This window comes from Pseudophryne corroboree, chromosome 1 (assembly GCF_028390025.1).
Source record: "Pseudophryne corroboree isolate aPseCor3 chromosome 1, aPseCor3.hap2, whole genome shotgun sequence".
In the NCBI taxonomy this organism is placed as follows: domain Eukaryota; kingdom Metazoa; phylum Chordata; class Amphibia; order Anura; family Myobatrachidae; genus Pseudophryne; species Pseudophryne corroboree.
The window spans coordinates 819,590,670-819,603,795 of NC_086444.1; the positions used below are offsets into that span (position 1 = coordinate 819,590,670).

A 13,126-nucleotide genomic window follows, 5' to 3' on the forward strand; every position below is an offset into this window, starting at 1 on the left:
CTGTGTCTGCAGCTAATATAGACTGGTTGATAAAGAGAAGATGTCTATGTAACTATGTATGTATAAAGAAGACTGAAAAAAATCCACGGTTAGGTGGTATACAATTATGGACGGACTGCCTGCCGAGTGCAGACACAGAGGTAGCCACAGCCGTGAACTACCGTACTGTACTGTGTCTGCAGCTAATATAGACTGGTTGATAAAGAGAAGATGTCTATGTAACTATGTATGTATAAAGAAGAATGAAAAAAAACCACGGTTAGGTGGTATACAATTATGGACGGACTGCCTGCCGAGTGCAGACACAGAGGTAGCCACAGCCGTGAACTACCGTACTGTACTGTGTCTGCAGCTAATATAGACTGGTTGATAAAGAGAAGATGTCTATGTAACTATGTATGTATAAAGAAGAATGAAAAAAATCCACGGTTAGGTGGTATTACAATTATGGACGGACTGCCTGCCGAGTGCAGAGACACAGAGGTAGCCACAGCCGTGAACTACCGTACTGTGTCTGCTGCGACTGGATGATAAATGATATAAAAAATATATATATATCACTACTGCAGCCGGACAGGTATATATTATATATTATATAATGACGGACCTGCTGGACACTGTCTGTCAGCAGAATGAGTTTTATTTTTATAGAATAAAAAAAAAAAAAACACACAAGTGAAGTCACACGACGAGTGTTTAACTTTTTCAGGCAATCACAATATAAGTATACTACTAACTATACTGGTGGTCAGTGTGGTCAGGTCACTGGTCAGTCACACTGGCAGTGGCACTCCTGCAGCAAAAGTGTGCACTGTTTAATTTTAATATAATATGTACTCCTGGCTCCTGCTATAACCTATAACTGGCACTGCAGTAGTGCTCCCCAGTCTCCCCCACAATTATAAGCTGTGTGAGCTGAGCAGTCAGACAGATATATAATATATATAGATGATGCAGCACACTGGCCTGAGCCTGAGCAGTGCACACAGATATGGTATGTGACTGACTGAGTCACTGTGTGTATCGCTTTTTTCAGGCAGAGAACGGATATATTAAATAAACTGCACTGTGTGTCTGGTGGTCACTCACTATATAATATATTATGTACTCCTGGCTCCTGCTATAACCTATAACTGGCACTGCAGTAGTGCTCCCCAGTCTCCCCCACAATTATAAGCTGTGTGAGCTGAGCAGTCAGACAGATATATATAATATTATATATAGATAATAGATGATGCAGCACACTGGCCTGAGCCTGAGCAGTGCACACAGATATGGTATGTGACTGACTGAGTCACTGTGTGTATCGCTTTTTTCAGGCAGAGAACGGATATATTAAATAAACTGCACTGTGTGTCTGGTGGTCACTCACTATATAATATATTATGTACTCCTGGCTCCTGCTATAACCTATAACTGGCACTGCAGTAGTGCTCCCCAGTCTCCCCCACAATTATAAGCTGTGTGAGCTGAGCAGTCAGACAGATATATATAATATTATATATAGATAATAGATGATGCAGCACACTGGCCTGAGCCTGAGCAGTGCACACAGATATGGTATGTGACTGACTGAGTCACTGTGTGTATCGCTTTTTTCAGGCAGAGAACGGATATATTAAATAAACTGCACTGTGTGTCTGGTGGTCACTCACTATATAATATATTATGTACTCCTGGCTCCTGCTATAACCTATAACTGGCACTGCAGTAGTGCTCCCCAGTCTCCCCCACAATTATAAGCTGTGTGAGCTGAGCAGTCAGACAGATATATATAATATTATATATAGATAATAGATGATGCAGCACACTGGCCTGAGCCTGAGCAGTGCACACAGATATGGTATGTGACTGAGTCACTGTGTGCTGTGTATCGCTTTTTTCAGGCAGAGAACGGATTATAAAGTAAACTGCACTGTCCTCACTAGTAAACTCTCTCCACTCAGTCTCTACACTTCTACAGTAACAGTACTCCTCCTAGTCAGCTCCAGTAAATCTCTCTCAGTCTCTTATAATCTAAATGGAGAGGACGCCAGCCACGTCCTCTCCCTATCAATCTCAATGCACGTGTGAAAATGGCGGCGACGCGCGGCTCCTTATATAGAATCCGAGTCTCGCGATAGAATCCGAGCCTCGCGAGAATCCGACAGCGTCATGATGACGTTCGGGCGCGCTCGGGTTAACCGAGCAAGGCGGGAAGATCCGAGTCTGCTCGGACCCGTGAAAAAAACCATGAAGTTCTGGCGGGTTCGGATTCAGAGAAACCGAACCCGCTCATCTCTATTTAAAACCAGTCCAATCTGTGGATTTGAAGCATCTCACATGAAAAGTGAACATGCTCTTGGACCTGGCCTGGACCAGGCGAGTGTCAAATTGGTGGTTTTTTTCTCAAAAAAGCCCATATCTGTTTGTCCATTCGGACAGGGCAGAGCTGCGGACTCGTCCCCAGTTCTCTCCCTAAGGTGGTGTCAGTGTTTCACCTGAACCAGCTTATTGTGGTGTCTTGCGCCTACTAGGGACTTGGAGGACTCCAAGTTGCTAGATGTGGTCAGGGCCCTGAAAATATAGGTTCCAGGACGGCTGGAGTCAGGAAAACTGACTTGCTGTTATCCTGTATGCACCCAACAAACTGGGTGCTCTTGCTTTTAAGCAGACTTTTGCTAGTTGGATGTGTAATACAATTCAGCTTGCACATTCTGTGGCAGGCCTGCCACAGCCAAAATATGTAAATGCCCATTCCACAAGGAAGGTGGGCTCATCTTGGGCGGCTGCCCGAGGGGTCTCGGCTTTACAACTTTGCCGAGCGGCTATTTAGTCAGGGGCAAACACGTTTGTAAAATCCTACAAATTTGATACCCTGGCTAAGGAGGACCTGGAGTTCTCTCATTCGGTGCTGCAGAGTCATCCGCACTCTCCCGCCCGTTTGGGAGCTTTGGTATAATCCCCATGGTCCTTTCAGGAACCCCAGCATCCACTAGGACGATAGAGAAAATAAGAATTTACTTACCGATAATTCTATTTCTCGGAGTCCGTAGTGGATGCTGGGCGCCCATCCCAAGTGCGGATTATCTGCATTACTTGTACATAGTTACAAAAATCGGGTTATTATTGTTGTGAGCCATCTTTTCAGAGGCTCCGTTGTTATCATACTGTTAACTGGGTTCAGATCACAGGTTGTACAGTGTGATTGGTGTGGCTGGTATGAGTCTTACCCGGGATTCATAAATCCTTCCTTATTGTGTACGCTCGTCCGGGCACAGTACCTAACTGAGGCTTGGAGGGGGGTCATGGGGGGAGGAGCCAGTGCACACCACCTGATCCTAAAGCTTTGCTTTTTGTGCCCTGTCTCCTGCGGAGCCGCTATTCCCCATGGTCCTTTCAGGAACCCCAGCATCCACTACGGACTCCGAGAAATAGAATTATCGGTAAGTAAATTCTTATTTTTTAAAAGCATTTTTACTTTGCAGCATTTTTGTCACACCTGTTGGGTGCGCGGACTCGTGGTGGCACGGGATCCGGTCTCTAGGTCGACAGTAACTAGGACAACACTATCTAGGTAAACCACTATCAGTCGACAGTAACTAGGTCGACAGGGTCTCTAGGGTGACATGTTCTAGGTCGACAGGTCAAAAGGTCGACATGAGTTTTTCACTATTTTTTTCTTTTTTTTGAACCTTTTCATACTTAACGATCCACGTGGACTACAATTGGGAATGGTAACCCGTGCCGAGCGCAGTGGTAGCAGAGCGAGGCACCTTGACCAAAGCATGGCGAGCGAAGCAAGCCCTGCAAGGGGACACGGTGCACTAAATGGGGTTCCCAGTCACTCTACGAAGAAAACGACACACAAAAAACACTCATGTCGACCTTTTGACCTATTGACCTAGACCATGTCGACCTAAAGATCCTGTCGACCTAGAGACCCTGTCGACCAATAGTGGTCGACGTAGACACTGTCGACCTAGTTACTATCTACCTTCCATACCACACCCGGTGGCACCCCCCCATATTTCTTTGAAACAGGCAGTTTGGTGGGGAGGGGACAGCAAAACTGAGTGCCGGAATCTACGCTGTGCGCAGCCTTGCCACCTCTTTGTGTGACGGGACCGGCCTACTAGACCATTGGCTCTTCTGGCATTTGCCAGAAGTGCCAGATGGGAAGTCCGGCCATGCATGTAAATACAGTTTTTAAAAACAATTATATTGTCATATTACGAAGAACATATTCTCTGCGGGGAGACTTGCCTAGCACACAGTCACTATTGGAATTGAATTTGAATATATTTAAATTAAAGTCCAATATCGAACATCTTTTTCCAACGCAACATCAGAACAAATCGAGTTTGTTCCCTGACCCATAAAAGAAATGCATCATTTACCACGAAAGATACCCTAATCACACCCACTTTCAGATGAAAGTCAAGCCTTTCCCATTTCGAGGGCCTGTAAATAGAAACTGTCCCATTAACATCCACACTGGTTAGTTCTGATGATGGGCGACCTTGTCACCTTTTGCAGGGAAATAGCTACCAACATCTACACCCTAAATGAAAACAATGTTAAACCATCTCAGTTTTTATAATGTTGTAGAAACTTTCTCATTTATATTTATTAACTCTTTTTATATGACCCAATTTATATTGTCATTTTGCTGGGTTTTAAAAGCTTTATTGAAAATGTTCTATTGACAAAAAAAACAAGTCCTGTTTGGGTCAAAAATGTCAATGTGTAATGCATGGCTATTCTTACAATGTAAATAAATGTATATTGTATTTTTGCAGGTGAAGTACAGATTTCCACCCACATAAATATGGATAAGGAGAAATCCAGCAATAGCAGTACTGTTGGAATTATAGCAAGTGTACATGATCCAGAGAAAGGGGAGCTGTCAGATAGCTGGCAGTCAGTCATCCTCATGTACGCATCTGATGATAACAGAACATCTACTGACATAAATTGTATAACATTAAATCTCACACATTTCCCAAAGTCAAAAGGTAATGACACAATAGTTATATAATATATTCCTCACAAAATGCCATTAATCATTCTCTTAGCAGTACAGTATGTCCTATTTATCGTCTTGTACTTAACTCACATAGGATTTATATTGAACGGTTTATTTGATGTTTATGTTCAGTAAATCATGCTGCACATCTCTGTATATGTATCTTAATAGGGGGGGTTGCAATATTATTCGTTTTTTTTTGTGATTAACATAATTTATAACAACGGGGTGGCAGTAGTTAATATTTGCCTATGGAGGCAACTGTTAATGGCAGCATGTGTCTGATATATAAGGATTAGTAGGTAAATATCAGAGAAAATGCTTTAAAATCTGCAATAAAAATCTTTATAATTAGTATGAATTTTGCATTATAATCAGGTCTGGCAGAACCCGCTCAAGCGAAGGGATGCAAAGCAGGGAGGCGCCGGGCTGTAGAGGCGCTCTCCCTGCTCTGCATCCCTGCTGCCTGTCACACTGTAGAGTCCGCGTCACTGGCAGCGCGAGAAGCGAAGCTCTTCCCAGCGTCAGCTACCTCACTTCCTCTTCTCGTTGTGGCGCCGGCAATGAGAAGCGAGTCTTCTTTACCGCTCCACCTGGCGCTCTTCTCCAGAGTCAGGTGAGGTCACGATCCCTCTCCTCTCCTCCCCACCTCTCAATTAAGTGTTCAGCACTGCACGGCACCCCTCCCCTCTTGTGGACGTTGTGTATAAATAACGGGCAATGTCTGAGACTGCATAACTTTTTATAATAAGCAACCAGTTTTATGTAAAAACATTATTTCTGCAGCGGGGTACACTGGTATTCCACAGGGAATAACATCGGGGTGTAGAATTGGATCTTGATCCGAGGCACCAACAGGCTAAAGCTTTGATTGTTCCCAGGCTGCACTGCACCGCCTCCTCTATAGCCCCGCCTCCAGGCATTGGAGCTCAGTTTGTAAGTTGGTGCCTGCAGTGCAGGTCACTAACAGGGGGGGCTGCGCTAGGCAGCCCTGAAAAGAGCTTTTTTAAGAAGACTTCAAGGGCCGCAGCACTTTCTATGTCATTCTAACATGCTGTGCTGCGGCTCCATCACCTCTCTCAGCGGCGCTGCATACTCCCGCGGCCTGGTTCACGGGTACTTGCAGAGGAGACGCACCGGTTTCTAGGCACACCACCGCTGCTGCTCTCCTGGATCACGTGGCTGCATGACAGGGAGGAGGTAAGAGGGTCAACCTGGTGGGACCCGCCGGTAAATTGTGATCCGGTCACGGTCCCAGGAGACGGACTGCGCCACTGACGTGGACACTGTGGCCATACATGGACCTCACTATTTACTAAAATCTGTTTGTAATAGGCTCCACAGTACCCGGTGGCGAAGTCCAGCAGAGGGGATAAGGCGCTGACCTGTAGCCCCTCCCCCAGCTCCAGGCGCCATCTACTGCTGGTTTTCCTGCCCTGGAGCTGCATTTCTCTCTCCCTCACTCCCAGCTGAGATTTTGGCGCCATCTTCACTAATAGCTGGGCTGATCTCCGGGACTGCTGGGCACTGTCTCCTCTGTAAAACCGCCTGTCTCATCAGCGCTGTGCATTTACAGACACTTAAGTATTCTACATGTCATTTTAGACAGTGGTAATTAAGAACAAGTATACTGCTATGTGAATATTTAGTACAAGTATTCTGTAATATACATCCAGTGTTTACTGTGCATTGTTATATCTGTATACATACAAATCTATTTGTAGATTTCCTAGTCCAGTGTAGTTTTATTGTATTATATGTGATAATTTCTGCATTGTACCTGTGACTGAGTGTGCTTATAGCTACTGTGTGGTTTCTATTCTGTTTATCACATGTTTTGCTATCACTATATTTTGTACCCTGGGGGGCTAAGTGCGTCAGCGTCTTATATAACATATAGTGTTCCGCAGGATATACTATTTGGTATTTTTCACTGTGTGTTTCAGTCACATCACACCGCTTAAATCCTGTTTGTGCTCTGCATTAGCTGTCAAATAACACAGAGGGTTTTTTGCAGGTATTGTGTTTGTCTGGCTATAGTGTACTGTTACGCCCTAAGGCTACCTGTCCAATAATGTCTGCTACACAGGGCGGGAAATCCGCAGACGCTCCTGCATCATGCAGTGCTGGCGCCACGGATTTGACTGAGGAAAAGGTTTCAGCTGAGGGTTCAGGTACTGGGTGCCCTGCACCTTCCAGTCAGTCTGCAGCACCTGTGGTAAATCAAATGCATTTTCAAATATGGTGACTACGCTTGTAACATGGCTTACGCCCCCTGTGGGACCTCCTGTGCCATTACAGCCACATATTGCCCCTGTAATTAACCCGCCCTGGGCGGATACTCTGTCTACCCAGTTACAACAATTAAATCAGTCTTTGGTTAGACAAAAACCTACCCCTCGCCCTGCTGTGGCCAAGGGGTCATCTAAGCGGGCCATTTCTTCCTCATAATCCACTAATATTTCGGATGATTCTTCCGATGAAGATGGGGATTATACTGATCCGTCAGACACTGATACAGTTGTTTCTGATGAAGAATCTACAACTCAAGTTGATGTTCCTGACCTAGTGGAGGCTATCAAGCTGATTCTCCAAATTGATGATGACATTGAGCCCCTCCGCTACGTCTAAGAAACCTGAAAAGTTCAAAGGTCAGAAGGTTGCTAAAGTAGTTTTACCACATTCTGACCTTTTAATCCTGGTCATCTCCAGGAAAGAAGTTTTCCCTGTCTAAAAAGATGCTAGGTCGTTATCCTATCCCTCACGAGTTGAGTAACAAGTGGGAAACTCCACCGCTGGTGGACTTTCATGTTGCCCGTCTTGTGTTGTCATCTACTCTGCCTGTCACCACTGACACCTCACTGAAGGCACCGACAGATAAGCGCGTGGAGGGATGCCTGAAGTCTATTTACACACTTACCGGTGCTGTACATAGACTCACTATGGCTGCCTCTTGGGCTGCAAAAGGAATTGAAGCATGGGTTCATGCAATTGAGAATTAGCTGCCTCAGGATTTTTCTGACACTGCCAGACAATATCTGTCGTATATTACCACAGCCTCTCACTATATTCAGGAGGCGGTCTCTGATGCTGGGGTCATGGCGGCCAAGGCATCTACTACGTCTATCCTGGCTCGCCGGATTCTGTGGTTAAGGTCCTGGAAAGTGGACCTAGACTCTAAAAAGACCTTGGAGGTGCTTCATTTCAAGGGAGACATACTGTACTATTTGGGGAGGATCTGAACAAGATTGTGACTGACTTGGCAACTGCTAAAACTGCGTTTCTCCCTAGTACTAATCCTTCTGCTCCAAAGGCTAAGAGTACAACTTTTCGTTCCTTTCGACCTCCACGTAAAAGTAAAAGTTCAGGCTTACCCGAGACAGGCTCGTACTTCCAAAACCACTAAGCCCAAATCTAAACAATCCTGTGCCGCCCGTCAGCCTGCTTCCAAGCAAGACAAGCCTGCTGCATGATGGGGCGGGCCTCCCCCTTGGGGACCCCAGAGTGGGAGGCCGACTTCTGCAGTTCGCCCAGGCCTGGTTAAAGACCAATTCAGACGCCTGGGTGCAGGAAGACGTCTCTCACGGGTACGCAATCTCTTTCAAGAGACGTCCCCTTCGCCAGTTCTGTTCAACGGGTATCCCTTCGGATCCGTTGAAAGCACAAGCTCTACACCTGGTTGTACAATCCCTCCTGGAAACAGGAGTGGTGGTGCCGGTACCTCTGTCTGTTTCGAAACCAAATGGGTCGTTCCGGCCTATCCTCAACCTGAAATCATTGAACAAGTTTGTGAGTGTGTCCAAATTCCGTATGGAAACCCTGCGCTCTATTGTGCTGGCCATGGAACCTGAGGACTATATGGTATCCCTGGACATACAGGATGCTTACCTGCACATACCTATTGCCATTTCACATCAGCAATATCTGCGGTTTGCTATTGGCAACCTTCATTTTCAATTCCAAGCTCTGCCGTTTGGACTGGCCACGGCACCTCAGATTTTTACCAAGGTCATGGCCGTGATGACGTCTTTCCTCCATCGTCAGGGAATCAGGATCCTGTCGTATCTGGACGACTTGCTGATTCTGGCAAACTCCCAAGAAGTCCTCCTCAGTCAACTGGAGATGTCGGTCCAATACCTACAAGCCCATCGGTGGCTCATCAATTGGAAGAAGTCCTCGCTGGTCCCTGCTTGGAGCATGGTGCACCTGGGGGCTCACCCGAGAGTGTCGGTACACTCGCTGATGCAAGTACTAGGCCTCATGGTGTCGGCTTTCGACATGGTAGAGTACGTTCAATTTCATTCCCGCCCTCTGCAGAGGTTAATCCTTTCCAAGTGGGACGGCCTGCCTCATCGGATCAGGTCTCAAATGATCTCCTTGACTCCGGAGGTCCGTCTGACACTGAGCTGGTGGCTACAGGACCAACAATTGAGCAGGGGCCGTCCCTTCTGGATCTCCAACTGGGTCCTCCTGACGATGGACGCCAGTGTGCGAGGTTGGGGCGCGGTGGTGGAGCAACATTCTCTCCAGGGTCGGTGGACCAGGGAGGAATTTCTCCTTCCGATAAACATTCTGTAATTGCGGGCAGTGTTCAGTGCGTTGACACCGGCCCTGCCTCTGGTACAGAACAGGCCTGTTCAAGTACAATCAGATTATGCCACCACGGTGGCATACATAAATCATCAGGGTGGCACTCGAAGTCGCATGGCAATGATGGAAGTGTCAAAAATCCTCCAATGGGCGGAACGCCATCTGCCAGCCATATTGGCAGTGTTCATTCCGGGAGTCCTCAACTGGGAAGCGGACTTCCTCAGTCGTCAGGACGTTCACGCCAGAGAGTGGAGTCTTCATCCAGAAGTCTTTCAACTCCTAGTGGACAAGTGGGGCCTACCAGATGTAGACCTGATGGCGTCTCGACACAATCACAAGGTTACCGTCTTCGGAGCATGGACAAGCAACGTTCGTGGACGCACTGGCAATTCCATGGAACTTTCAGCTGCCATACGTGTTCCCTCCAGTGTCACTCCTGCCCAGGGTAATACGGAAGTTCAAGCAAGAAGGAGGAATACTACTTCTAGTCGCTCCAGCGTGGCCCAGACGGCATTGGTTCTCAGACCTGCAGGGTCTCTCGATAGAGCGTCCTCTTCTACTTCCTCAACGACCAGACCTCCTCGTTCAGGGCCCTTGTGTCTACCCAGACTTGGCCAGACTGGCTTTGACGGCGTGGCTCCTGAAGCATCACTCCTGAGAGCAAAAGGGTTCTCTGAGGCGGTCATTCAAACTATGTTGAAAGCCTGTAAACCAGCTTCAGCTCAGATTTATTACAGGGTCTGGAATTCTTACTTCACCTGGTGTGCTGCTAAGAACTATGATGCATATACTTTCAAAACTTACAGACTTTTGGCCTTTCTACAACAAGGCCTAGACTTGGGCCTGCGTCTGGCCTCCCTCAAGGTCCATATATCTGCCTTGTCGGTGTGGTTTCAGAGAAAAATTGCGTCTCTTCCTGACGGTCACACTTTCACTCAGGGTGTTCTACGGATTCAGCCTCCCTATGTCCCTCCTGTGGCTCCGTGTGATCTGTCTGTTGTTCTGAATGCCCTACAAGAGTCTCCATTTGAACCTCTTGAGTCTGTGGACCTTAAATGCCTTACGCTTAAGGTCGTGTTTCTGTTGGCTATTGCCTCTGCTAGGAGGGTGTCGGACTTAGGCGCTTTGTCCTGTCGTCCACCCTTTCTGATTTTTCACCATGACCGGGCAGTTCTTCGAACTCGCCCAGGTTATTTGCCTATGGTGGTATCATCTTTTCACCTTAACCAGGAGATTGTGTTTCCGGCCTTCATCTCTTCTGGTTTGTCCTCCAAAGAGCGATCTTTGAATGTGGTCTTTAGGTGGAAAGGACTGCCTCTATCAGGAGGTCAGACTCCCTTTTTGTACTTTTTGGTTTTCACAAAAACGTGGCTGGCCTGCGAATAAGCAAACCTTGGCCAGATGGATTAGAATGGTAATTGCACAAGCTTATGCACAGGCTGGACTCCCAGCTCCTGCTGCTATAAAAGCCCATTCTACTCGGTCTGTTGTACCTCGCAGAAAGAGATTTAACAACAGTAGAAGCTCAGCACCTGTGTAGTCTGTAGTTTACACAGGTGCTGAACTTCTACTACAGAACCATGGGAGGTCTCCTTTATAAGTGACCTTTCAGTACCTGAGTGTCCGAATTTCTTTTATTCAAGTTGTCTTACCATAAGGCCACACTGGTTGCTTATCAGAAAGCCTTGGTGATATATTGGAATTTTTATCCTGCATGTATGAACGAGTTTTCTTGTATTATACTATACGTTCCAGTTACTCGAGATGTACCCCTGATGAAGTATTTTGTATAAGACGAAACGTGTTGGGTTGTCTGTGTTGTGGCGTTATCTCCGAACCATCTTTAAGGAGAAGGAGGAGACTGTTGTGACCCACTCGCATTTGTATTCAACACTAAGAATTATACATCTTTCACTGTGGAATAATACGTCTCTTCTGTATTAGTTTTTAATATGTTTTTAATAAATGTTTTATGATGGAACATGTTATTACTATGCTTTCAAATTTATTAACCAGTTAAGGTTTAAAAGTGGGAGTTGATATGACCCCTTGGCGCCAGTTCTTCTACTGTTGTGTGTATATATATATATATATATATATATAATGTCCATATGATCCGGCTCTCCTTTAGGATAAATTGCTGCACCGGGTGCCCCCGTGATATATCAAGCATATAGACAGTGGACGCGGCACTCCTGGTGTCTGGATCAATAAAAACTCTTAGCAGGCAGGTAGTAACAGACAACGTTTCAATGACGTTTAATATGTCATTTTCCTCAGACCTGAGGAAAATGACATATTAAACGTCATTGAAACGTTGTCTGTTACTACCTGCCTGCTAAGAGTTTTTATTGATCCAGACACCAGGAGTGCCGCGTCCACTGTCTATATATATATATATATATATATATATATATATATATATATATATATATATATATAATATATATTTATTTTTATATATATATATATATATATATATATATATATTGTATATAAAGATATATATATAGATATATATATCGTAAGTGATATTGTATATATAGATATATATATATATCGTAAGTGGCCTATTAAAAATTACTGTCTCACAGCACTGAGGTTGTGGGTTTGATTCCCACCATCGCCTTAACTTTGTGGAGTTTGTATATTCCACCCGTGCTTGCATACTCTGGTTTCCTCCCACAGACCAAAAATATACGGGTACGGTAATTGGCTCCCGACAAAACGTAACCCCAGCATGTAAGTGTGTGCGTTTACATGGGCAGACTAGATGGGCCGTAGTTCTTATCTGCTATCAAATTCTATGTTTCTATATTACTGTGGGCATTATATTTAAGGGGTGCTACTATTGTGGACATTATATTTATAATTGGCAGTACTGTGGACATTGTGTATAAGGGGCACAGTGTAGCATAAAGTGAATAAGAGGCACTACCGCGTGATGTAACGTTTATAAGGGGAACCTGTATAAGTGGTACTACTGTATAGTGTAACCTGTATAAGGGGTACTTCTGTGCAGAATAACGTGTATAAGGGGTACTACTGTATAGCATAACATGTATAAGGGTATTACTGTGTAGTGTAACATTTATAAGGAGTACTAATGTGTGGCATAACTTATATAGAGAGGAGGGGACCCATGTGCAGACTCCGTGTGTGGGCCCCCTTCTCTCCCGTAGCTGTCACCGTCACTGCTATCGCTCTCAGTGCTGAGACTCTGGCACAGTGCCAGAGTCTACAGCGCATGCGCAGGCCTCCGAAAAATGGCCGCCGCCACATTTTTCCGGAGTCCTGCGCATGCGCTGTAGACTCTGGCACTGTGCCAGAGTCTCAGCACTGAGAGCGCTAGCAGCGGCGGTAACGGCTACAGGAGAGGAGGGGGCCCACACACAGTCACCGATGGACGCCGGAAAGGTAAGAGTACACTATAGAAGAAATGGGTGCAGTGTGTGCGGGGTGGGCCCCCTCTGGACCCAGGGGCCCGTGTGCACCGCACACACTGCACCTATTATAGATACGCCAGTG

General features: G+C 45.8%; 1 protein-coding gene across 4 annotated transcripts in view; it reads left to right on the plus strand.

Moving 5' to 3' along the window:
• The window catches only part of IDUA (alpha-L-iduronidase), a 415,485-nt gene that overhangs the window by 390,553 nt on the left and 11,806 nt on the right, over positions 1-13,126 (plus strand). For all 4 annotated transcript variants that reach the window (XM_063919502.1, XM_063919500.1, XM_063919510.1 and 1 more), the window contains exon 9: positions 4,782-4,997. In XM_063919502.1, coding sequence (XP_063775572.1) covers positions 4,782-4,997 — 216 coding nt within the window. The remainder of the gene's footprint in view (positions 1-4,781; positions 4,998-13,126) is intronic.